Genomic DNA, 27493 nt, shown 5'->3' with positions numbered 1-27493 from the left:
TGCAGAAGTTTCTCACTACAAGAACTATAGCTCCGACCTCTCTTTTCAACTCTAGACCCTCATTCGCTGCTATTCCAAGCCTCTCCCCACAATTTTTCATACTCTTCAAGCACAACGTGACCAAATTGAATTGATGCTCTCTGCTCCCCATCACATCCCCATCTTCCCAGTAGACCGAGCCATGGACTCCCATATGTTCTTGGGGAAGGCTTTGTTCCCCTCTCATGTCCAGTTAGTGATCAAGACCCGCAGGTCCACCTCCACAGGCCTCTCATCTTTTTCCCTCCTTTCTATCGCCACCATCAGGGTCCCAACAGGAAACAGAACGGCGTACATGGGAGTGATTGAGGAGAGAGTCATAGAGAGGCTATTTACACCCAATCCCAGGGCTGGCCACAGCAGGTTGCCATCAAAACATTCCTGTCCTAAAAGCCATGGGAGGAAGTGATCACCTAGACCACTTTGTGCAGCTCTAATAGAATATCAGAGACTGGGTTATTTTTAAAGAGAAAGAAATTTGTTTCTCACACTTCTGGAGACCAGAAAGTTCACAGTCAAAGGGATGGCATCTGGTGAGGGCCTCTGTGTTCCATCACCCCGTGACGGAAGGCAGAAGGACGAGAGAGCACATGGAGGAGCGATCAAGAGGGAAAGAGGTCAGATTTGCTCTTTACAAGGATACCACTCCCACAATAATAACTGCATCCATCTATTCATGGGGGCTTTGCTTCTTAAATGTCCAACTCTCAACACGGCTTGGAGAGTAAGTTGCTAACATAATTTTGGGGGATACATTCTCATCGCACTAAGACACAGCAAAAGCTGTGGATGAAAAAAAAAAAAAAAACTTAGGATGAAAACTCTAGCCTTTGGTAGAATAACAAATTGAAACTGGGGAGGGAGTGACCGAGGGCAAGATTTAATCTCTCTCTCTTCCTCTTGTCATTGCCATGCATTGGCCAGACCCAACCAGAGCCAAAGGACTAAATAGCCCCATTGATGTGCTACATCTTAAGCTGATGGTAAAGAGCAGGATAAGAAAAGAGGCTACCTTGGAGACAAGGTAGCCCCCCTCCCATCACTTCTTTCAATCAAGTTCGCACCACCTCACCTTCCTGGTTGTGGTTGTAGCTGGTACTCCTACTTTCAGCCTTTCCCCCTCCAATCTATTCCCATGTTGAGACCGTGTGTTCTTCCAACAAATCACATGGACAGAAATTAGCATTGCTGTTATTATACCAAAACAACTATGGTTGCTGTTGGCCTTGGCTCAAATACCTTCAGTGGGTTCCATTTTACAGTAAACTCTCCAAGCTGGCACTAACCGTGTGAATAACCAGTCCCCACCCAACCTCACCCTACACCTTGACCTTTCCGCCTCAGCACATGCAGTCTTGCCCCGGTCACAGGGGAATGTCAGTGAGCCCACCAAACATCATTCAGATTTGTTGTCTCCCTGTGGATCATGCTTTTCCATTTGGGTGAAATGTCCCTTTCTTCTTGCATGTCCCATATCTACCCTTCTGTCTGGAGAATTTCTGCTTTTTCTGTCTTATTCCTCAAAGCCCAACTAAATGTCACCCATCTGAGTACATGTGTAGTGGTATCTTGTTTTAGTTTTAACTTCCCTTATGATATATGATATGGGGCATCTTTTCATTTCCTTATTTGCCACCTGTATATTTTCTTTGGTGAGGTGTCAGCATTCTTGGCTGACTTTTTTATTGAATTGTTAGCTTCCTTTTTTTTTTTTTTTAAGATGTTATTTACTTATTTGAGAGGTAGAGTTACAGTGAGAGGGAGAGACAGAGAGAAAGGTCTTCCTTGCGTTGGTTCACTCCCCAGATGGCTGCAACAGCCGGAGCTGCGCAGATCCAAAGCCAGGAGCCAGGTGCTTCTTCCTGGTCTCCCATGCGGGTGCAGGGGCCCAAGGACTTGGGCCATCTTCTACTGCTTTCCCAGGCCATACCAGAGAGCAGGACTGGAAGAGGAGCAGCCGGGACTAGAACCGGCGCCCATATGGGATGCTGGCGCCGCAGGTGGAGGATTAACCTACTGTGCCACAGTGCCAGCCCTAGCTTTCTTATTATTAAGAGTTCTTTGTAGGGGCCAGCATTGTGGCACAGGGGGTTAAGTAGCTACCTGCAACACTGGCATCTCATGAGCACTGCTCCTGGCTGCTCCACTTCTAATCCAACTCCCTCCCAATTCACCTGGGAAAGCAGCAGAAGATAGCCCAAGCATGTGGGCCCCTTCCACTCATATTGAAGACCTGGATGAAACTCCTGTCTCCTGGCTTCAGCCTGGCCCAGCCCTGGCTGTTGTGATCATTTAGGGAGTGAACTAATGATTGGAAGATCTTTCTGTCTCTCTTGCTCTCTCTTCTTCTCTGTAACTCTGCCTTTCCAATAAGTAAGTAACTCTTTCAAATAAAGAGCTCTGCATATTTCGAATAATAGTTCATTGTTTCATATACCTTTTGCAAACATGTTTTGCCTGTCTGTGGTTTGTCTTCATTCTCTTGACACTGTCTTTCACAGAGAAGAAGTCTTTCTTAATGAAATCCACTAAGTCCATTAATAATTTCTTTCACAGCTCATGCCTTTAGAGTCATATTTTAAAAGTCATTGCCAAGTTCAAGGTCGCCCGGATTTTGTCCCATCTTATCTTCTGGGAATTTTATGTTTTTTGTTTGTTTGTTTTACATTTATGTCTGTAATCCATCTTTAGCCAATTTGTGTGAAGTTATAAGGTCTGTGTCTGGTTTCGTTTCGTTTCTTTCTTTTTCTTTTTTTTGGCATATGGATGTCCAGTTACTCCAGCACCATTTGCTGAAATGATTTTACTCTATTGCCTGTACTCCTTAGTAAAGCTCAGTTGATATATATATATGTGGGTCTATTTCTAGACTATCTATTCTGCTCCATTACTCCATTTGTTTATTCCTTTTTCAATACCACACAGTCTGGATCTGTCTGAAAAAGAATTTATTTCTCCTTCTCTTTTGAATAATAATCTCATAAGGTACAGAATTACAAGCAGTCTTCAGAAAGTTCTTGGAAGATATGTATAATGAAAAACTATGCATGGATTTCAGGTCTTTTTTTACACTAAAATAAACTTCTCTTTGTATACCTCATTAAGTAAAAGTGAGAGAGAGACAGCACTTCCAGGTCTCTCATGTGGGTAGCAGGAACCCAATGACTTGAGCCGTTGTCATTGCCTCCCAGGCATTGGCAGGAAGCTGGAATCAGAAGCTGAATTTCCTGTGGATCCAACCCACGCACTGTGATGTAGGATATGGGTATATTATGCAAACATGATTTTTAATTTCATTTATCAATTCAACATTCCTACAGACTTTTTGAAGTACCCTTACATAGGTTGATGTGTTTTTTTCTCAACCCTGTCTGTTTTACTCCATTCTTCTTGCTTGCATAGTTTTTTTGGTTTGTTTGTTTGTTTTTTGTTTTTTTGTTTTTTTTTTTGACAGGCAGAGTAGACAGTGAGAGAGAGAGACAGAGAGAAAGGTCTTCCTTTGCCATTGGTTCACCCTCCAATGGCCACCGCGGCTGGCACGCTGCGGCCAGTGCATCACGCTGATCCGAAGCCAGGAGCCAGATGCTTCTCCTGGTCTCCCATTCAGGTGCAGGGCCCAAGCACTTGGGCCATCCTCCACTGCACTCCCGAGCCATAGTAGAGAGCTGGCCTGGAAGAGGGGCAACCAGGACAGAATCTGCTACCCTGACCGGGACTAGAACCCAGTGTGCTGGCGTCGCAGGCAGAGGATTAGCCTATTGAGCCGCGGCGCCAGCCATTACTTGCGTAGTTTTTAAGAAGTCGGATATAATTATTACTTTTGCTCTTCTGTATATAAGATAGTTTTCCCTTCTAGCTTCATTTATGCCATTTTCTGTATCTTGGTTTTCTATAGTTTGAAAATGACATGCCTAGGTTTAGTTTTTCTGGTGTTTGTCCTACTTAGGGTCTCCTGAGCCTTGGTGTCTAAAATTAATTTGGAAAAATTCTCAGTCCTTATTCAAATACTCAAATATTTCTTTTCTTCCTTTCTTCCACTCTTCTCTTTCTGGTATTCCCACTGTTATACTCTAGTAGTTTGTCATACCATTCTTGGGTCACCTGTTCTGGATTTTTTTCAAACTTTGTTCATTCTCAATTTTTCTCTCCAGTTTGGCACTTTCTGATGATCTATCCTCGAGTTCACAGATGTTTTACTCAGCTCTGTCCAGTCTACTAATAAGCTCATCAAAAGCTTTTTTCATTTCTGCTCTCCTGATTTGAGCTTTAACATTCCTTTTTGCTTCTTTGTTAGGGTTCCCAATTCATTGCTGCATTTTCTGTGTGTTTTTGTGTAGCGTCCACTTTATATATTAGAGCCCTTAGTATTTTGATTATAGCTCTAGTAAGTTCCCAATCTGATGATTCTAACAACCCCATCATATCTGATTCTGATGCTCACTCTTGTCCCTTCAAACTGTGTTTTGGTTTTGGTTTTTGCATTTTAGCGTGCCTTGTAATTTTTCCTGATAGGCTGATAGGATGTAGTAAGAGGAACCTGCATAAACAGAACTTTAGTAGAGTTTACTATTTTTCATCTCCAAGGTCAGTTAGGCCCTGACAAAACTCCAGCAGCTTGGGCTCCCCTGAGGGCAGAGTACTCTGGTATGTTGCAAAGTGGGTCCTTTTCTCCTCACCCTGCTGGGAGCAGGAGGGAGCTTTTCTCTGATATTTGCTGTGAGAACCTGAGGTGAAACTCCCAAAGGCATGCTCTCGGGGTCCCCTCTCAGGCTTGTCCACACCCGCCCACCAGCACTTCGAGTCCAGTTGAGGTTTTCCTGCCCCAGCGCTGGCTCGTGCACGGCTCCCTGCTCCGTATGTTGCCCTTCCCTGGCCTGCCTGTCTTTCTCTCCAGTGTTGAGGGTAGCGGTTTGCCCTGGGACCTCATTTCTCTCAGGGTCTAAGAAGAGTTCAGGAATAACATGGTCAGCATAACCCAGCCTTCCAGAAGCACAACACCTTGCAACCAAGGAAGTGGTCTGGCAATAGGAATTCTGGGCCTCACGGTCGGTCAGTGAGAGGGACAGTGTAGCCACTGTCCCCCAAACCCCACCACTAGCTCCTCCCACGTGGGCTCTTCCTCAACAGCACTTTTCTTTTAGCACACTTTCCAAGGAAAATAGAAAGAACTGCACTAATATAAAACAAATCGTTCCCGTTCGTGCATGCAGTATGTGTTTAAGGAAATTAGACACACGCAGGCATGCAACCCTTTGAAGATCTTAATTATAGATTTGTGCCCTTAATGCCTGAGACTGGATTGGTCCAGTATGAAATCCTTCTCTTTCCTGTGGTGGCCAAGACTTACACACACACACACACACACACACAGTTGACCTGTGGTAATCTTTGAACTGTGTCAAAATCCCGTAAATATACCAAATAAATGCCAAAGCATAATTACAAATGCCTTCCCCAGTGCATCCAGTTCATAAGGTGAGAGAACCTTAGAGGGACAAGGGACCACACAGGCCACTGCGCCCAAACGTCAGTTCCCAAGTAGGGCAACTAGTACACAGGGAGGCGGTCACTCTCCCATGCCCACCCAGTGCCCACACAGGCACCCAGGCCATGTGACCCAGTGCTTGATAAGAGTGCAATTCAATGGTCACCTAAGTTCAGAGTCAACAAAGAAAAAGTCAAGTTTACAGAATCAAGCCCCATTCCCTGGGAGTAAGTACTCTGAACTGGTTAGGAAGCTGGCGCCTCGAGGTGTCACCCAAGTTAAAGGAGTCTCCTGTGTCCACTCCCTGAAGCTCAGCGGCAGAGATGAAAGGCGTGGGAGAAGAGGGACTCACCCAGGCGAGCATAGGAGCAGAGAAAGAAGAGAAGACAGGGAGGGAGTCAGGGAGGGTGGTAATGAGAAGAGAGGAGCCTACGCGGATGAGCAAAAGGCGTTGTCCATGGTTTGTGTGGTTTGTTGCACTCATGCGTTGATTTAGTCATTGCTCAGCAAATATTCCTTGAGAGCTGCCCTTCACTGGCCTCCATTGCAACACAAAGATTCCCAGTCACAGATTTAAGCTGGGACAGCTCAGGGCTAGCCTAGACATTTCATCTTACAAGGCAACTGGAAGCAGAGGCTAGACCCTTTTTGTGCACTAACACAGCAAGAAAGGAGATTCCCCACCCACCCCCCATAATAAGTATTAGTGTATCTATGAATGAAGTATCAGCAACTGAAGCTCACTGTGCCCCACCCCCTCCCACCATTTCTATCTCCTACTTTCTCTGCGGGAGTTGGGTCTTGGGTCCAGGCCAGGCAAAAAGCCTGGGTCCAAAAGGGCTAGCCAGGTGGTTGGATGATCATGACGCTAAACCAAGGATATTGTGCACCTTTCTCTTGCTGGTGAACCCCAAACCCTCCATCTCAAGTGATTATGCTGCGCAGACTCACCGATCTTCCTGCTGCTATCTTCATTCTAATCTAAAAGGTCTAGCTCCAGCGTAACTGATGGACCAGCCTGGTCTTCGCACATGACAAAACCACTCAGTGCTTTAACAGCAAGCTGTCACCAAAACACAGAGGCTAAAAAACATTAGCATCTGCTTTTATAAGGTCACTGTCACAAGACAGCAATGTAGATGAGTCAGCTTTTTGTTACTATAACAAAATACCTGAGACAGACTCCTTTATTTAGAAAAGAAAAATGAGCAGGTTGGCATTTAGCCCAGTGGTTAAAATGTCCACGTTCATGTTGGAGTACCTGGTTTCCATTCCCAGCTCCTGTGCCCGATTCCAGCTTCCTGCCAATGCATGCCCTGGGAGGCAGCAGTGATGGGTTAAGAGTTTGAATTCCTGACACCCACATGAGAAGCCTGGATTGAGTTCCCAGGTCCTGGCTTCCACCTGACCCAGCCTCAGCCATGGCAAGCTCTCAGAGAATCAACCAGCAGAAGAGTGGGCTCTAGCTACCTCTCCAACAAGTAGAAAATACAGAAAAGAGATTTATTTTTGTTTAAGTTCTAGAGGTTCAAGTCCAAGATTAGGTAGGCACCATTGCTTTGGTGTCTGGTGATGGCATTCTTGTGGCCAAGTCCCAAGATGCCACAGAGGATCACCTGGCCAGAGGCAGGGAGTGTGTGTCTGCCTACAAGTCCCTATATATGTTGTCTCTCTCTCTCTCTTTCCTTGGAAAGCCATCAGGATTCAATCATGGGGAGTCCACCCCCAGTGACTTAATCCAATCTAATCACATCTCTAACCAGTATAATTGCATTAAGTTTCCACAACCTTAGTGCCATTAAATAAGTCTTTGGAGACCAAACCCCTGATTCTGGGGGACAACTACTCAAACCACAGCATACTGCAGACATAGCTTGGCATTCAAGAGAAGGAAGGAGACGGGAGATCCTCTAAAAAGCCACCACAGAGCTAACGCCCCAGACATGTCAGCAGTAGACCAACTGGTCCTCCCCCTCCCCCCAGACTCCTTCAAAGGTCGCCTAGAAGAAACTGGGTTCGTAACCCGGATATTGGAGTCTCGTGTTGATCAAGTGCCTGCAGCTCCATTATTACACATTAATTCAGCTCTACTCTTGGCAAGGCTTTCTGTGAGTCAGGCTTCCCGGCTCTCCTCCTCATGAGAAAACAAGCAGAACTCAGTTGCTGACAGCTTTCAGAGAACACGGGCAGAGAGTTACAGATTACCTGCGAACGAAAGCTAAACAAATACATCCTGCAAGAACAAGTAAGTCCGAAGTCCTCATCCAGCAGCTGCAGCGCAGGATTCTGGAGCTCCCTGTTCCTGGTGTTCCCACCAAGCACAGCCCCACGCTCCATTCTTCCCAGGTCCTATCTGGACAACAAGCCCAGGTCTTCCCTGCTGGGGCTCGCTGGTTTCTGTGACCCGCCCCCGGCCTCCCAGCTGTGAGCCTCTCTCAGTCCCAACTGCTAAGAAGGGAATATCGTCACCAGGAGATCACTGGCCAGGGCTCTGTGGGGCTCCCCCAGATTCTCATGAGGATGCACCACAGCAGCCTTCCTTGGGGAGACTTTTAAAGTACCAAATTCTGGGGCAGGCATCATGGCACTGGGGGTGAAGCTGCTGCTTGGGACACCCACAGCCCATACAGGAGCACCAGTTCAAGTTCCAGTTGCTCCACTTCCAACACAGCTCCCTGCTAGTGCACCTGAGAAGGCAGTGGAAGACAGCCTGAGTGCTTGGGCCCCTGGCACCCATGTGGGAGACCCAGATGGAGTTTTGGGCTCCTTGCTTTGGCCTGGCCCATCCCTGGTTATTGTAGGTATTTGGAGAGTAAACCAACAGATCAATTAGTGCTCGCTCGCTCGCTCTCTCTCTCTCATTCTGTGTGTGTGTGTGTGTGTGTGTAATTCTGTCTTTCAGATAGACTAAAAATAAAGTATGGAGCAGCATTGTGGCTTGGTGTGTTAAACCACTGCCCATAACAATGGCATTCCACATGGGTGCCAGTTTGAATCCCTGCAACTCCACTTCCAATCCAGCTCCCCACTAACGCTCCTGAGAAAGCAGCAGAAGATGACCCGAGTGCTTGGGCCCCTGCACCCACATGGGAGACCTGGATAGAGTTCCAGGCCCCTGTGTTCAGCCTGGCCAGGCCATTACAGCTATTTGGGAAGTGAAGCACTAGATGGAAGATCGATCAATCTCTTTCTCTCTCCCTCTCTCTCCCCACTTTTCTCCCTTCCTCTATATAACTCTGGCTTTCAAAGAAATAAATAAACCTGAAAAAAACTTGTTTTAATTTTAATTTTTTTAAAAATTTTAAGTAAGGTACTTAATATGTAACTCTAAAGACTGCCTGAGGAGCTGGCGCTATGGTATAGCAGGTTAACTGCCGCCTACAGTGCCAGCATCCCATATGGGTGCTGGTTCTAGTCCTGGCTGCTCTACTTCTAATCCAGCTCTCTGCTGTGGCCTGGGAAAGCAGTAGGACATGGCCCAAGTCCTTGGGCCCCTGCAACCACATGGGAGACCAGGAGGAAGCACCTGGCTCCTGGTTTCAGCCGCAGCTCTCTCTTTCTCTCTCTCTCTTTCTCTCTCTCTCTTTCTCTCTCTCTCTCTCTCTGCTTCTCTGTAACTCTGCCTTTCAAATGATAAATCTTTAGAAAAAAGAAAAGAATCCATTTAAAAATAAAGACACAGACTTCTAGTTTAGGCCACCGAAGATTAGAGATGGGACTTGCATCCTCTGGTCTGCTTTAACAAAAACCAGGAGGAAAAGAAAGCTAGGCATCAGAAGCAATGGGTGGCAGGCCTATTAATGGCTGATCTGCACAGTGATCTGCCCTCAAGGAGACCCAACAGGCTAGTCCACTGCAGTGGCCTTCAATGTGGCAAGCCTGGGCTTCAGCAGAAGTCAGCTTGTGGAGAGCCCTGGCAGCTCTGCCGAGTTGGATCACTGGAAATGGACCTGCCCTGGAGTGGAAGGACTCCCAGGTCAGAGCCACAGATCTTATTGGCTCTAAGCTGAAAAGCCCTTCACTCAGCCCAGCTTCCAAAGTGACCACTGCAACTGAGGAAATAGCCAAATAGGGTCAGTAACTTTGCAGGCAGAACTGTATATTTCCTGCTGGAGTTGCCCCCTGCCTTTACCTGGCCAGCTCTCCTCCCAGGCCAGGTAGGTAATGGAAGTCAACAGGGTGCCTTCCCCAAGGAGATTCTCACCTCCCTTAGGATGCAGGCTATATGAAGAGATAGATGAGTCTGAGCCTCATAATTTACAAGGCTTTAAAGCCCACCTGATTATTATCAAGCCCCTCAGTCAGGTTCTATCTGCCTCTCTATCAAAGAACTTATCTGTAGCTTAGCACCTTTCATAGCTCCTCTAATAATGACTCTGTCCTTTGTTCTAGACCCTGTCTAGCCCACTTGAGCCTCATTCCTTTGTAACCATAGCCTCTACTCTACCACCAACGGCTCTACTCCCAACCTGTGTGTACTGATGGTCCTCTCCCCCACTTAATGCTGTATGATTGTTCAGAATTTCTCTACAGACAAGCCCAGCTACCTGCAAAAGCTAAGTGGCCTTTTCTCCCAGTCTTGGCTGGGACCAGCTTTAAGCCACATCCATCAAACTCTCCCCACAAGGGTCCAGAGACCCCCCCCCATTTCCTCTCCTCTATGAAATGGTTAATGCTACTCTTAGGATCATTGGTTACTATTCTCAACCCTGTCTCTTATACTACAGTGTCTGTTTAAGTGTTTACAGCAGGTGATAATGGAAGGAACAAAGGCCTTCAACAACCAGGTAGTCCACCAAATGCTGCTACAAGGATTTACTTGGCTCCCCACCCAGGAGACAGCGACTTGAGACATCACCCCATGCCAGCAAAGAGTACGTCATCGCCCTGTGTCAGCAGGAAGTAGCTATGAAGACAGATCATGGTCCCTCTACCCCTCCTGGACTTTTGGGACTAATATAATCCCATACAAATCCTGCTTTATAAAAAACAAAAGGGGAGAATGTTAGGAAACTGGCGCAGTTTTAGCCAGGTGGCCGCATGGCCCAGCTACCTGAGCCAGGCTCCACCCCCATCCTAATGGGATTCGCTGCTCCTGCTTCCCTGCCAGCCCTCAGGCAAAGTTTTTAAAAGGGCCCGTTCCTGAATACGTGCTCTCTTGGCTTCTCTCCTCCTGTTGTCTCTCTTCTCCCTCCTCTCTGTCTCTCTTACAGTCTCCTTCTCTTTTTCCTTCGCCGCCCCTTCACTCTGGTCTGTAGGGTGTTCCCCAATAAACCCTTTCCCTTAAAAAATAAATAAATAAATAAATAAATACTGCCTGAGTTTGCAAAGCAAGCAACACAGTCATGGAGATCCCAGGTCTAGAACAGCAGTGTTCACTTGAATTCCCCCAGCATGAGCACATAGGTGGCAAATACACAGACCACTCCATTGACCAAAGTGCACAGACAGGAACTGTGGAGCCTGGCCCTGCTCATTCTTAGCAGTGACCTTGGGCAGGTTACTTAGTCCCTCTGTGCCTGCATTTTCTAACCTCTACAATACAGGGGCAATAATAGTGCCTACGTGTGAGATTGTTGTCAGGACTGTTATTACATGGAACAGCTTGGAAAGGTACAGAACACAGATCTTTACTTGGCATTGTAACTATCGCCCTTATTCCCAGCCGTATCTTATTTAGAAGAAGAATTCAAGTGATAACGTCACAAGTGAGATCCAGATAGAGAGGCACAGGAATTAACCAACAAACAGAACAATCAGCATTGGCCGAGCAAGCATTTAGCCAAATACTTATGATCCTGTTTTGGATGACGTCATTCGAGAGTGCCAGGGTTCAAGTCCCAGCTCTGCTACTGATTCCAGCTTCCTGCGAACGTGGGCGCTGGGAGATAACAGGTGATGGCTCTAGTAGCTGCATGGCTGCCATCCACACGGGAGGCCTGGATTGATGGAGTTTCTGGCTCCCAGTGTCAGCCTGGCCCAGTTCCAGCATTTGGGGAGTAAACCAGCAGGTGGACAATCAGTCAATCAATCTGTCTTGCAGCCCACTCAAATTTTTTAGAAAGAACATTTTAAAATGGGTTTTTTTGAAAGGGTATTCTGGGGGAAAGGTGTCAAGCTGGGGTGGGGGTGGGGGTGGCGTCTTTCTTCATCGATCCAGAGAAGCCGTCTACAGTTTTACAGCTCCCAAGAGGTCTGCTACCTGGGCCTGGGCGAGCAGGATCCCTGCGGGCTGTGGTGCTGGACGGCTGCCCTGACCTCAGTTGTCCAATTCCCGAGGGTCAGGCAGGGAGGAAGAAGAGAGCGAGAAGAGCGAGGCTTTGTTTTGGCCATCGCTGTTTCACGTTTCCTCTTCCAGGCAGAGGGGAAGCTGTGAGCGAGCGTTTACCTTTGGAATCACCTTGGCAACCTGAACTCCTTTGCTCTTCCAGGAAACTGTAAACAAAAAGGCAGCTCGGTTGAGCTGAGGCCGCTGGCCTCTGCTGGCCTCCTGGGATGACTAGGGCTTTTCAGGAAGAGTGTCTCCTGACTATGGAGAATGTCTTCCACACCCGGCATCAGGTGAAAGGACCTTGGAAGATTGATCCAGTGGGCCTGGAAGCTTCAGTGTAGTCGTGTAGCAGACTCCTGATGCCGGGCAGGCCAGAGGACTTAAACCACTGACCTTGGCTTATTTAAAAGTCGGTGTTGGACCACAGGACTGAGGGAGGATGAGGATGCACGAGGAAGAGAAAGAAAAGAACCACTTTTGGGGGTTGTGATCCGGGCAGCCACAAACCATTCTGCGGCTGCCCTCTGGAAATTCACTTTACCTTTGAATTTGATTTGTTGGGGAAGTCTGATGGGTCCACGGTGCCCCGCAGTGCTCACAGTTCCACCTCCCTGGCTCCCTGGGACAGAGTCTCAGGGATCTGCTGCCCGGCCCCTTTGTTGCCACCCTCCGCACCTGGCAGGGCTGGGCACAGACTCGGGGAAGATTAGGGTCAAGCATGTGCCAATCACAAGGTAGGCCCCACCCCCAACCCCACCCAGAGAAATCCACTCAAGCCAACAGGACACTAAACACCAATCACCACGGTATTTATTAAAATAAAAATCGCCATGAGCAGTGGAGAGAGACACCTGGAGGAAAGGAAGAAGCCAGGACTCATCTCTGTCGTTTCATTTACGTTAACTCGGTTTCTCCATAGTCAGCCTCAACAGCGAAACCAGAGCCAAGTGAGCAGACTCGCTGCGCAAGGTGTCGTGGAGGGGGCCCCGTGCCCCGCGCCTGCCCTGGTGTCAGTCGATCATACCTGCACGTCTTCTTCATTTAAACCCCCCCACCCCTTCCTCTGCTAACTGTGAGAGACACTTGAGCTCTGGCGGGAGACCCAACATCCCTGCAGGATTTGACACAAGGGAAAACTTACCGCAGGAACTATATTTGCAGTCCATTGTATAAAATGTATTTTCTTGTTTCTTTTTTTTCCTTTCTCTTGGCTTTATTTATTTATTTATTTATTTATTTCAATTTTGCACTTTACCTAATTGTGCATAGACAGGCAGGAATGGTGGATTTTATCATAATGCGCTTTCTGTGCCGTTGCCTTCCAGAGTGGAAACAGGATTCTGTGTTCCATCATTCTGAGCCACCCCCAGGGCCCGTCCATCGTCAACCATGATGACGAGAGTGGGAAAACCTGTGTGCACATCGCGGCGGCCGCAGGCTTCAGCGACATTATCAGCGAGCTGGCGAGGGTCCCCGAGTGCAACCTGCAGGCTCTGGATGTGGATGACAGGTAGCCATGGCAACCCTGGAAGTGCACGGCACTGCCGGTCCCCTTTTCCACATGTTGGTCTCGAAATGCAGATGCTTCAGGGGTTAGCCTATCCAACTGTCTCCTTACTTCCAGTAATACATGTGGGCTTACGACCATCAGCATAGCCCGATGTATCTTGGTGACGCAAGGGGGAAATCATTGTTATGGAGAGAGTCGCAGCAACTGAGCAACGCTGTCAGATTTTCCACTGTTTGCTGTCTGCAGTGTTCTCACACGGCTTCCTGAAAATCAGCTGCCAGCTACGTGCCCTTTCTATTCTTCATGGTGGATATTCATTTCTTTCTTAATTCCCGGATCATGTCGTAAAGTCAACAAGACCTTATTGCCCAGAGAAGACAATCACACAGGCTGAGCATTCGAAACTATGGGGCTCAAAGATTTAGACGGGGCCTTAACAGTTTTTCTTGTGCTTTCTTTCCATCATTAAAGATGTATTGTCTGTCCCATATGGGCACCGGTTCTAGTCCCGCCTGCTCCTCTTCCAGTCCAGCTCTCTGCTATGGCCTGGGAAAGCAGTGGAGGATGGCCCAAGTGCTTGGGCCCCTGCACCCACAAGGGAGACCTGGAGAAAGCTCCTGGCTCCTGGCTTCAGATCAGTGCAGCTCTGGCCGTTGAGGCCATCTGGGGAGTGAACCAGCAGATGGAAGACCTCTCTCTCTGTCTCTACCTCTCTCTGTAACTCTGTCTTTCAAATAAATAAAATAAATCTTTAATCTGAAAGAGAAAGCCAGGTCCTCAAAGGTGACAAGACTTGTCTCAGAGCTAGTTAGCAACTAAAGAACATTTTAAAAAAAGATTTCTTTATTCATTTGAAAGTTGGCACACAGAGAGAGAAAGAGGGAGAGATAGAGAGAGATCTTCCATCACCAAATGACAATAGCCAGGTTTGGACCAGGCCAAAGCCAGGAGCCTGGAACTCCATCCAGGTCTCCCACATGGGTACAGGGGCCCACACACTTGGGCCATTCTCCGCTGCTTTCCCTGGCTCATTAGCAGGGAGCTGGATCAGAAGTGGAGCAGCTGGGACTCCAACCAGTACTCAGACATGAGATTCCAGTGCTGCAGGTGGCAGATAACGCCCTGTACCACAATGCTGGCCCCTAAAGGAAGATTTGTATCTTCTTCCAGACTTAGAGCTTTCACCTACAATGCATAACTTTTGTTTTGGATAGGCACTGAGTCAATGGAAATATAAGAAAAATATAATAACAAGACTACTGAAAATAAGTATAGTCATAGCTCAGTGTCTGGAGTGGGGGGACTGGTTCCAGGAACTCCCTGTCCTATCCCCACCTACACCTTCTTAGATATCAAGTCCTTTATATGAAATCGTATGGTATTTAAAAACATTCATATCCTATCATATACTTTAAATCATCTCCAGATTACTTATAATTCCTAAATCAGTATAAATGTTATGTAAATAGTTGCTATACCATATTGCCTGGGGAATGATGTTGTGTTTAGTACAGGGGCAGTTTCTTTCCAAATATTTTTTTAAAGATTTATTTTATTTATTTGAAAGAGTTACAGAGAGAGGTAGAAACAGAAAGAGAGAGAGAGAGAAAGAGAAAGAGGGAGAGAGAGGTCTTGCATCCACTGGTTCATTTCCCAAATAGCCACAAATGGCCAGAGCTGAGCTGGTCCAAAGCCAGGAGCCAGGAGCTTCTTCTGGGTCTCCCACATGCATGCAGGGGCTCAAGGACTCGGGCCATCTTCCCCTGCTTTCCCAGGTACATTAGCAGGGAGCTAGATCTGAAGTGGAGCAGCCAGGACTCAAACCTGACTGAGATGCCAGCACTGCAGGCTGGGGGTCTAACCTGCTGCACCACTGCACCAGTCCCTCAAAATTTTTTGATTCATGCTCGGTTGAATCTGTGGATGCAAAACTCATGGATACAGAGGGCTACCCGTGTGGGGCTTGCATATTATGCTTTTTTTTAAATCCTCTTCAGTAAAAGTACAAAATTAGCCACCTATGTATCCCAAGAAAATACCTGCTACACGTTGATACCTGAAATTCTTATAACACAGGGAAAGAATTTTTGGGTTCCACATGGTTCTTGGAATCCGGAGGTGGTTAACATGACTTTAGTTAAAATTAAAGCATAAATCATTGAAACAAGACTTTTTCCCAAGAGCAGGCATTGACCCTGAGCAGGTAAGAAAGTAGAAGCAGATGTGAAATGAGGTGAATGAGTCATAAAAAAAAGAAAAGAATGTTTCCAAAAGGAGGGCTGAAAGAAATCTTACCCACTTCGCGATCTTCCTGGCAGGGAGAGGGGGGTTCAGCACAATGGTTAAGATGCCATGTGGGGGGCCGGCGCCGCGGCTCACTAGGCTAATCCTCAGTCTTGCGGCGCCAGCACACCAGGTTCTAGTCCCGGTTGGGGCGCTGGATTCTATCCCGGTTGCCCCTCTTCCAGGCCAGCTCTCTGCTATGGCCCGGGAAGGCAGTGGAGGATGGCCCAAGTGCTTGGGCCCTGCACCCCATGGGAGACCAGGAGAAAGTACCTGGCTCCTGGCTTTGGATCGGCACAGCACGCCGGCCGTAGCGGCCATTTGGGGGGTGAACCAATGGGAAGAAGACCTTTCTCTCTGTCTTTCTCTCTCACTGTCTATAACTCTACCTGTCAAATAAAAAAAAAAAATTTAAAAATGCCGTGTGGGACAGCTACATCCCACATGGAAGGACCTGGGTTCGAGTCTTGGCTCTGTTCCCAATAGATTTCCAGCTTCCTGCTAATGCACACCCTGGGAGCCAAGAGGAGATGGCGCAAGGATTTGGACCCCTGACATCCACACGGGAGACCTGATTGAGCGCCAACTCCTGGTTTCAGCTTGGCACACTCCAACTCTGAATAAAACAACACTCCAACTCTGAATAAAACTTTCCCATTTATGACACCACATGCTTACCAAAGACAGTCCAGTTCCCCAGGCCTCAAGGAAGAAAGGACGCCAAGTGGAGGAGGAAAAGCACAGGGTCCTAGGAGAGTGCAGAGGGAAGTCACTCCCGCCCCCGCACTCACCTCCAGGGCCTCAAGTGCTGGGCAAGTGGTGCCCTCCGTCTTGTTTCCAACATGTACCTGTGCATTCACGTCGACGAGTCAGTGTCTGTTACGGCTGAGTTTCTCAGAATTTCCTTGGCCTTCAGCACTTGAAGCATGTGCAGTCCCTGTGACTTCCCTTTCTTCCTTCTCTTTCCTAGTGAAAGGTTTTCCTAGAGAAAATTTGTGTGGAAAGGGAAGAAAAATAAAATAGCAATAAATAAAATAAGCAGATGGGGGAGGGGGGATACAGAACAAATCCTCCTAGATGTTAACACTCATCATAAATCCATGATATTTAAGATGCTGTAGGACTGACCTAAGAGCAGTGGCACAGACCGCATGACCCAGCAGCGGCATGCATGGTTTCAATGGCCCAAGTTTCATGCGTTTATGAGGTCACACTTTGCTTTCATGCACAGCCCATTCCTCTTTAGGGAGGACAGTCTTTTATCAAGTTCTCCTCGCTGCATATTTCTGGGAACTCTCTGGGGAATGTTTATACATCTGTTAATCACTCCCTGGCTGCCGATACCCCAACGAGCGCTGCGTCTTGTCCCCATCATCTCCTGCTACCACATCAGCCCACTGCTGGTCTTGGCTGAATTTATCTCCTCATGGGCCCTGACCCTCCTCACCCCACTGTGACAGCTGAGAACAGTCTGTGATGTTTGCTGGACTGTCCTGGATCATGGACAGAAGCAAGGAACTGTAGCTTAGATCAACATGAAGCTTGTGACCGATCGGCCCCAGATGCTCTGGGTGTGTTAGTCAGAGGGCATCTCTGCTCCCCTCCCCTCATTTCAAAGCAGAACAATAGAAGTCTTCCCCCTATTCTTCTGGACCTCTTCCATGTTGATGGTCGGAGGGATTAAAATGGTTGGTCTTGGCCGGTGCCGTGGCTTAACAGGCTAATCCTCCGCCTTGCGGCGCCAGCACACCACGTTCTAGTCCCGGTTTGGGCACCGAATTCTATCCCGGTTGCCCCTCTTCCAGGCCAGCTCTCTGCTGTGGCCCAGGAAGGCAGTGGAGGATGGCCCAGGTCCTTGGGCCCTGCACCCCATGGGAGACCAGGAGAAGCACCTGGCTCCTGGCTTCGGATCAGAGCGGTGAGCCGGCCGCAGCGGCCATTGGAGGGTGAACCAACGGCAAAAGGGAAGACCTTTCTCTCTGTCTCTCTCTCTTTCACTGTCCACTCTGCCTGTCAAAAAAAAAAAAAAAAAAAAAAAAAGGTTGGTCTTAGCAATTGGTGTAAAAGGATGTTTCGAAAAGTTTCTAAGTGAACTGTTGCGCGTTAGTAAGCCCAACTAGATCAATGTCCAGCCCTCCATCTGCTAAATTTATTGCAGTGCAGTCTCTAAATGGGAGGCCGTAATCTGCTGGGACCTCATCACATTTCAAAATGAATGTTGTCTGGAGACCTCTCTCACACTGAATACAGCAAATCTTATCTGTCACGTTCAAACGCATGGTCTGATTAATTGCTGAATTGAAATACACACACACACACACACATCCTTAGTAAGTGCTCTAAGATTTCTGCCCATAGCACAACATGAAGAGGAGGATATTTAACTGACAAAGGGCACGGTGGGAACTCTAGGCCACACGGTCTACGTGGATGCTCTCCAAAGACTCCGGTGCCAGCCCCTTCACAGATAACCCCACATATCAGATAGCCCTTCTCTGTCCCCCTCTCCCAGAATGCCTCCTTGCCTTGGGGACCTCTTGGCTCTTTCAGGAGTACCCTTCTGCCCAGGCTTTATGCCCAACACAAAACAGGGGAGAGACCATCAACGCCCTCCTTTCTTGCCCCGGGATTGGCCCACTTCCACAGTGACTGACAGAAGGAGTAGCCATTCTTTTCATGAGAGACCCCCACACTTAGGAATGTCCTCTGACCCTTTGTACCCTTCCCCCCACTCTCCGCCCCCAGGGAGAAATCACTGCAAAGTAGTGTCACATAAGTACATCATCCAAAACGTGGTTTATTACGTCAAATAAAACACACGTAGGATGGCCTGGTCCCTTCTTCCAGGATTGCTGCGAGCCAGGAGAAGTCATCCTTCAGCCAATTCCAGGCTCTCCTCTGGACTCCTGGTGGCAAGTCCACAGTCCATAATGAGAAAGAAGCATAGGGCGGCGTCAACCTATACTCGGAAAAGACACGTTTCTTTAGGGTAAATATCTGCGGAGGTGTAACTGATTCCTGTAGCAAGCTTTTTCTCTGCTTCGCATAACCTGCAGCTTCTCAAACTTCTGTTTCAGATGAAACTGTGTTCTATACATCAGGAACACTTAAAACCCCCCTGGGACAGGTTGCCAAACACAGAGTCCTTCATCGAAGAGAAACCCAAGCCTTTGCCTTCTAGAAGGTAGAAACTAGCAGACACTGCTTAAATGAATCATGCAAATTCTCATTTCTACTCAAGAGTTTTGGAGAAAAAAAATAGTAGGGTATGTGTTTGGCCAAGTGCTTAGGACTCTCATGTCCCACGCTGGAGAACTTGGGTTCAATTCCTGGTTCCGTGACCGACTCAGCTTCCCGCGAGTGTGCCTGGGGAGGCAGCAGCGATGGCTTTCCCAGGTGCATTAGCGGGGAGCTGGGTTGCAAGTGGAGCAGCCAGGCCTTGAACCGGCGCCCAGAAGGGAGGACGGCATCACAGATGGCAGCTTAAGCACAACCCCAGCCCAGGCTTTATGTGTAATTGTTATAGGCCTTCTGTTGGACATGTGATTTGCAGATACTTTTTCCCAGTGTCTGACTCTTTCTTTATCATTTTCTTAAGAAAATACTGTTTTATAATTTAGTAAAGGTTTAAATAGTCAGAAATACTTGTCTATCTTCTGGCCTTTAAAAAAACTGACTTTCTGGGATTGGTGTGGTAGCGTAGCAGGTACAGCCCTATGGGTACCGGTCTGTATTCTGGCTGCCCCACTGCTAATCCAGCTCCCTGCTAATGGCCCAGGAAAGCAGAAGAAGATGGCCCAAGTGCTTGGGCCCCTGCCATCCACATGGGAGACCCAGAAGAAATTCCTGGCTCCTGGCTTCAGCCTGGCCCGGCCAGGCCATTGTGGCCATTTGGAAGACCTCTCTCTCTTTGTCTCTCCCTCTCTCTCTGCAACTCTGATAGTCTTTCTTTTTAAAGATTTATTTTATGTTTTAAATTGATTTGAAAAGTAGAGTTATAGAGGGAGGAGAGACAGAGAAAGGGAAAGAGAACCAACTACTAGCTGGTTCACTCCCAAAATGGCTGCAACAGCCCAGTATGGGCCAGGCCAAAGCCAGGAGCCTGGAGCTTCTTCCCAGTCTCCCACGTGGGTGCAGGGGCCCAAGCACTTGGGTTATCTTCTGCTGTTTTCCTAGGCACATTAGCAGAGAACTGGATCAGAAGTGGAGTAAATGGGTCTTGAACAAGCACCCATATGGGATGCCAGTGTCGTAGGTGGAAGTTTAACCTGCAACTCCACCATGTCAGCCCCCTGACTTTCAAATAAATAAGTAAATCAATACATCTTTTTTAAAAAATGATTTTCTAAGCATAACATGAAAAAAAGTGATGAGGAATTATATGTGAATATTTTAAAAATCTTTTTATGAAACAATCACTAAAAATTAAGTCAAATAATGAATTGGAAAAAGTGTTTGTATTACGAGAATCCATAAGAGATTGTTCCTTTTAATATATAGAAAGCTCATTCAAGGTAGTGAGAAAAACACTAACACCTACTAGGAAAAGGAAAAGGGCAGAATGAGTCATTTCAACGGAGAAACTCAAATGGCAAGCAAACATGTCGAAGCTGGAACTTACTATGAAAGAAATGCAAAAGAAAAATAACAGCAAGACATCATTTTGCAAATCAAACTGGGGCCAATCTTTTAAAGATGGTGGCGGTCCTCGGCATTGGGGAAGCAACAGGCACACAACTGGCGGGAGGAGAAACTGAGTCAGTCCTCCTGGAACACACACAGGCGCTCCGGAGAGCCTAAACAACCCACCATACCCTTTGACCTACTGCTTCCTCTTCCAGGAAATTCTCAGAAAGTCCGGGCCAGGTGAAAGCAAAGAAATTCTTAGGGCTAGAGGAGAGGCCCGGACCCTCATACACCATCATCCGTGAGCCCTGTCTGCCATGCACCATTTCCGTATCGTAAATAGCGAGGAGATTGTCCTGCCACGAGCCAGCTCTGAGCTGGCAGGAGCTGTGGCTGGCTGCGCGAGCTGTCCCACGGCCGGCCTCGGACACGCGTGCTTTTCCCATGTCGCTTCTCCAGGACGCCTCTGCACTGGGCTGCGGCTGCAGGGAAGGCGGAGTGTGTCCAGTCCCTGCTGGAGCTGGGCATGGACAGCAGCCTGCGGGACATCAACGAGAGCACGCCCCTGGCCTATGCCCTGTACTGCGGCCACTCGGCCTGCGTCAGACTCCTCTCCCACGACAGCAGGTGAGGGCGCCACCAGGCGTCATTTCCTATCTTCCTCTCAAGCATCTATCAATTTGCATGACATTTTTAAAACTGCTAATGTGCAAAATCAATAACTTTGTAATCAACATTGACTCGTTCTATAGTTACCATACCTGTGATGTAGATAATTATACATTCATATAAATTATAAAGAGATAAAGAATTATAGGAGTGGTTTTAACCATAATTTATAACAATAATTTATGCAATTCATATGTTTGCTATTGCGTATCAGAGTGAAATGCCCTTCACTGGGGGAGTGGGACGACAGCAGCAGGCCTCACCGGCAGCCTGGGAGTCACTGAACTTGACTTCTTTTCCGCCCTCTGCTCTTCCCTGCGGGCCTCGTCCTCCTCGTCCTCCTTTTGCCTAAATCAGTGCTCCCCGAACTTTTTGTTTTCAGGACCATTTCACATCCTCAAAAATGACTGAGCGTTGCCGGCGCCGTGGCTTAACAGGCTAATCCTCCACCTTGCGGCACCGGCACACCGGGTTCTAGTCCCAGTTGGGGCGCTGGATTCTATCCCGGTTGCCCCTCTTCCAGGCCAGCTCTCTGCTATGGCCCGGGAAGGCAGTGGAGGATGGCCCAACTGCTTGGACCCTGCACCCCATGGGAGACCAGGAGAAGCACCTGGCTCCTGGCTTCGGATCAGCGAGATGCACCGGCCGCAGCGGCCATTGGAGGGTGAACCAACGGCAAAAAGGAAGACCTTTCTCTCTGTCTCTCTCTCTCACTATTCACTCTGCCTGTCAAAAAAAAAAAAAAAAGACTGAGCGTTTGTTTTTGTGAGTTACAGCTGTCTGTGTGTGGTAAGAACCCCTGAAATCTGCTCTCTCAGCACAGCTGTGCACACTACAGCGCTCAGGTTGGACTTTGGGTCTCTGGACTTAGAGAACTGCACCTCTGCGCCCTTTGATCTCCATCTCCATTCCCCACACCCCCCACACCCCCCGTCCCCCTCATAACCGCCATTCTACTCTGTTTCTGTGCATTTCACTTTATTTTTTGAGAAAATGTCTACAGATATCTGACCCTGCATAATCATAGTCTATCTGTAAGTCACAAAAACGTTCCATCACAAGAGGGTCAAGTTCAACTGGCAATTCAAACAATTGCCCAAGTGCCTTTACCACAGGGTAGTCATCATATCTCAGTATGGGGCAGAACTGCTTAAAATGGAAAAAATGCATATGTATTTAACCAAATTCATAACTCTTGTTGCCTTAACAAGGACATTACCAAGTTAAATAATCTTTTTAAAAAAAAAATTATTTAGGGGCCAGCGCTGTGGCGTAGCAGGTAAAGCTGCAGTCGGCAGTGCTGGCATCCCATATGGGTGCCAGTTCGAGTCCCGGCTGCTCCACTTCCGATCCAGCTCTCTGCTATGACCTGGGAAAGCTGTAGAAGATGGCCCAAGTGCTTGGGCCCCTGCACCCATGTGGCAGACCTGGAAGAAGCTCCTGGCTCCTGGCTTCGGATTGGCGCAGCTCTCGGTGGTGCAGCCAACTGGGGAGTGAACCAGCAGATGGAAGACCTCTCTCTCTCTCTCTCTCTCTCTCTCTCTCTCTGTGTGGAACTCTTTCAAATAAATAAATAAATCTTTAAAAAATTATTTATTTGAAAGGCAGAGTTACAATAAGAGGGAGGAACAGAAAGACGGTTCTTCCATCTGCTGGATCAACCCCAAATGGCCACAACAGCCAGGCCTGGTCCAGGCTGAAGCCAGGAGCTCAGAGCTTCTAACAGATCACCCACGTGGGTGCAGGAGCCCAAGCACTTGGGCCATCCTTTGCTGCTTTCCCAGGCCATTACCAGGCAGCTGGATAGAAAGTGGAGCAGCCGTGACACAAACCAGCATCCATCAGGATGCCAGCATCAGAGAGCAGCCTTACCCACTACACCACAGCACTAGCCGCATAAATGACTTTTTTTTTTTTAACTACAACTGCACTGTTGCCTGTGTTGTCCTGATGTGTGCTAAGGGGCCCACAGGTGTACCCGCTGCCTCCATTGCTCCATCAGTGCAAACGTGGCACAGGGAAAAAGACAAGTGACTTCTTGGCATTATTATGAATACAGTTGTTTTTGTTTTTTTTTGACAGAGTGGACAGTGAGAGAGAGAGAGCGAGAGAGAGAAAGGTCTTCCTTTACCGTTGGTTCACCCTCCAATGGCCGCCGCGGCCGGCACACCGCGCTGATCCGAAGCCAGGAGCCAGGTGCTTCTCTTGGTCTCCCATGGGGTGCAGGGCCCTAGCATTTGGGCCATCCTCCACTGCCTTCCCGGGCCATAGCAGAGAGCTGGCCTGGAAGAAGGGCAACTGGGACAGAATCTGGCTCCCTGACTAGGACTAGAACCCGGAGTGCCGGCGCCACAAGGCAGAGGATTAGCCTATTGAGCCGCGGCGCCAGCCATGAATACAGTTTTAAACTCATGAAATCCCTGGAGGCATCTTGGGGACCCCACTTGGAGACCCACTGGCCTAGATCGCAGCCTGTAACTGAAGGAACAGATGGATTGTAGAAGATTCCAGAATAGCAGTAATCCACACAGGGCACATTCTGTAGGGAAAGCAGACAGCATGATGGGGACTCCCTGGGGTTCTCCCTAGTAGTATCAGAAGTCCAGAAGCAGTGCCAATATTGCTAAAAGCCTGTGGGGCAGGCTGGCATCTGGTGTGGACAATAAATCACCACTTGAGATGCCCTGCAACCCATGCCAGGTGCCTGGTTTGAATCCCGGCGGCTTCACTCCCTTCCTTCCTTCTTTCTTCCCTTCCTTTCTTTTAAGATCTATTTCGTTAGTTAGTTGGTTAATTAGTTATTTGAAAGGCAGAGTTAGAAAGAAGGAAGAGACAGAGAAAGAGACAGAGATCTTCCATCTGCTGGCTCACTCCCCAAATGGCCATAACAGCCAGGGTGGAAGCTAGGAGCCTGGAACTCTCTCTGGACCTCCCAGCTGGGTGGCAGGGGCCCAAGTACCTAGGCCATCCTCTGCTGCTTTCCCAGGTGCATTAGCAGGGAGCTGGATCAAAAGTGGAGCCACAGAGATGCAAAGGCACCCATACAGGATGCTGGCATTGGAGGTGGCAGCTTTAGCTGCTATGCCACAATGCTGCCCCTCCCCAAACACACACACACACACACACACCTCCTACGACCCCAGCTACTGCATTTCTGATCTAGGTTCCCACTAATGTGCACCCTTTGAGGCAACATTTGATGGTTTCAGTACTTGGGTTCCTGCCATCCAAGTGGGAGACCAAGATGGAGTTCCTGGCTCCTGGCTCCAACATACTCAGCCATGGCTAGTTGTGGGCATTTGGGGAATGAACCCACAGATGGAAGATCTCTCTGTCTCTCTCTCTCTCTCTCTCTCTCTCTCAAATGAAACAAAACTGAGTAAATTTAAAAGAATTTTTCAAAGTCTGTTGGAAGGTCAAAGAATAAAAAGATAAAAACCCACCATGTAAATAAAGGTTCATTTATGCACTGTGTGCCCTGCAGACAAGACATTCATTATATGCATCCAAAATAAGCAGTGATGTTTTTCAAATCACAGATTCTATGTCACTCTCCAGCGTCATGTTGCAATCTGATTCTTTGGGGCCTGCACACGGGTCAGGTTTCATTGTTAATTCATACCACAGAAAGCTTTAAGTCCACTGTGGCTTCAAAAGAGAATAACAGAATTTTCCAAGGAACAAAAACAGAATAGGGCCTCAGGAAAACTCTCCACCTAAGCAGAGCCAGCCTGCCCCAGCCAGCCTCCTTCCTGTAGAATTTGCCTGCCCGCTGGGCATTGCTCGCTTGTCTTCCGTGGCCACACCCAGCCTCTGGTGTGCACACTTCCTCTTCTCTGCTAGCGCCCACCCCAAAGCCTCTTTCCTTGATTTCCTTTAGTAGACTGCTTAAAAAAGTATTTTTCAACAGGAAATTGAGTAAAACACTGAAAGAAAACAACTCATAAACAGCAAAAGAAAGAAAGAAAAAAGCCCAGCCGAGACTGGATGCTGCTCGTGCTCTGACCAGATTCGTGGGGTCACTTGCAGAGAAAGCTTTGAGCCATGCTCTGCCACCTCCTAAGTCTTTCACATCTCCCTACTCAGAGCACGCACTTACACTGCCAGTCCTACGGAAGACAGAACAGTAACACTTTAGGCTAGTTTCAGCCTAGTTTATCCCTTGATGAAAATAGATGATCTAGGGGCACATTTTGAAAGGGGGGGGTCCCCGAGGGAGCGGGAAGAATCTAAGCAATGTGGTAGCTGGGCAGAGAATGGACCATGGTACGGAAGCACTTCTGGAGGAGGAGAGCACAGGGCGCTGGGAATTCTGGGACCAGCACCTTGGATGTGAGCGGGCTTCGGAAGCATCTCTGCTGGATCTCAGACACGGCCATCAAGCGGCTGGAATTGGCAGGGAGGGGGGGGCTGCTCTTTTGGTCTGTGCTGTGGGCTCCACTTCCCATCCTCACGTACTCCTCTTGTGCTTTTCTGTTCCCACAGAGCAGAGCCCCCACAACCCCTGCCCCCCCAGAACAGCAGGCCACAGAAGAAGGAGGGACGTCTCGGCGTGCTCAACCAAATCTTCTGCAAAAACAAGAAAGAAGAGCACAGAGCGCCCCCCAAGGAGCAGGGCCGGGACCGGCACAGGGGAGAGGACTCTTCGGAAGTCGATGACATCATCACCACCTTCGACAGCGTCGTGGATACCAACTGCCCAGGGCAGCCTGGCGATCAGGTGGCTGTGGTCGACTTTAAGAAGAGGACCTCTGAGAATTCAAAATATCTCTTGCCGGAAAAGAAACCTCTGGCCTGCAAGGGGCTGCCGCCAATCAGAACACAGAGTCTCCCACCCATCACCCTGGGCAATAACTTCCTGACTGCCTCCCATGGGGCCACGTCCCACGCTGGCCTGAGCTCAGGCACTCAGTCGACAGCCCAGAGATCTCAGAAAAGCCGAAGCGAACAGGACCTACTAAATAACAGAACCGGCTGCCAGGCATTGCAGGATGGCCTGTGGGGTGGTGATGCTAATCAGGCATTCTCCTGCAAAGCTTGGACCCTATCTTCTTCAGATAAGCTGCTAGACAGACTGCTCACAGCCAGGCCTGGTCACCAGGAGGGCTCGGGGCCACCACATCTTCCACATCGACCCAGTCCGACAGCAGGTAATGTCAGCGGTCTCCCCTCCTCCACTCCCGGCAGGCTCTGCACAGGAAATGATTCCTGCCATTCTAGGCTAGGAGCTTGAGGCACAGCAGCCCAGAGGGCAAGGTGAGATTCACATGGGGGGACTGGGGCCTCCTTTCCCCCATGGAGATTTCCAAGCTCCGGAAGTATTCTCTTTGCCCACCCCAAGAGCGGTCATCAAGTGAAAGAATGTGCCTTCCCATCCCTTCTAGCAAAAACCTGGGCCGTCTGCTAGCCCGCAGCAGGAATGTTAGTATTCCCAGGGGCCCCGATTCTTAACGGCGGGGCAAATGATTTTTTTCCCCGGTGATTATCTATTTTGAAAGCAGGCATTCAATCTCTACCCTACATCTCCTGAGGAGGGAGGCGGGGAGATGGGAACGTGGTGTTTGTGTCTATGTAGAAAGATGTCTCAAGTCTCAACACCCTAAGCAAAGGGTTACATAGTGAGTCTCCCTCCTGCCTAGTCTTTCCCCCACCTACCCAGCCTCCCTCACCCAAAGCCACCAGCATCCTTCGTGTCTGTTTCTAATCCTTCCAGAGATGTTTTACACAATATATCCCTGTGTCTACATTTATATACATGAAATACGTATAGATTCCCCTCCCCGCCATGTATAAAAAGTTGTCCCACTAAAGAGTTTATTTTTCCTGAACAGCCCTTGGGTCATCCTGATGCACGCCAAAGATTAAGAATCATTGCTCTAAAGCAAAGACTGAAATACAGCTCCCAGCGTGTGTTCAGGACCACATTACCTTTGTTTGTTTGTAGGTGGATTGGCGGCATTTAAAAATCACAACGTTTTTTGTAAAAATCTAAAATGTTAGCAGCTCTTCAGAAATTGAAAAATCTGGGACCATCAAACCCAAAAACCCATGAGGCATGAATGGGCTGGATCCGAGTGGCTGCTGTCCTGCTGGACGCCAGGTGGAAGCCACAGAGCCCAGGTTCATGGAGACCACAGCACTTCTTGGCATTGCACTGCGCAGAATCAGATCTCCCTAACCACTGTCTCCGTTGCTGTTTTTGCTGTTGGTAGGATAAAGAGAAGAAATATGTATTTCTTCAATCTTCATGTCTATCAAAAGCAGGCAAAATGCAAGACCCAAGAGGGGAGTGTGGTTTTCAACAAGTAGGGAAGAGGCACCTATCTTTCGGAAGGCAGAGTGGTCTTTCAGGTTTGGGATGCTCTCTGCTCTCTTTGACATGCGATGTTGCCTGAAGCCCTGGAGGCAGGATATGGCTCTGCTGGTGGGCAATGACAGCTGGGAAGCTCAGACAAAAACAGATAAGCACACTGAGGCTATTTCCTGGTATCTGAAGAAAGCGCCACTGGAGCATCTGGCTACTAATGTCTCTGCATTTCTCCTGCATGAGCCTAAGGAAGGCAACACTCGGGTCTGCCACCTTTTGACAATGTCGTGGTCTCCAGGGCCT

The 27493-nt window shown here is 48.4% G+C and overlaps 1 protein-coding gene across 1 annotated transcript in view; it reads left to right on the top strand.

Moving 5' to 3' along the window:
* ANKRD55 (ankyrin repeat domain 55) overlaps positions 1–27493 on the top strand; it is an 86737-nt gene that overhangs the window by 49065 nt on the left and 10179 nt on the right. The window contains exons 6-8 of the mRNA XM_062212081.1: positions 13121–13305; positions 20674–20841; positions 25369–26033. Coding sequence (XP_062068065.1) covers positions 13121–13305; positions 20674–20841; positions 25369–26033 — 1018 coding nt within the window. The remainder of the gene's footprint in view (positions 1–13120; positions 13306–20673; positions 20842–25368; positions 26034–27493) is intronic.

The sequence above is a fragment of the Lepus europaeus genome, chromosome 15 (genome assembly GCF_033115175.1).
Source record: "Lepus europaeus isolate LE1 chromosome 15, mLepTim1.pri, whole genome shotgun sequence".
NCBI lineage: Eukaryota > Metazoa > Chordata > Mammalia > Lagomorpha > Leporidae > Lepus > Lepus europaeus.
Note: the sequence above shows the minus strand (reverse complement) of the source record. Positions and strands in the feature narration are given on the sequence as shown.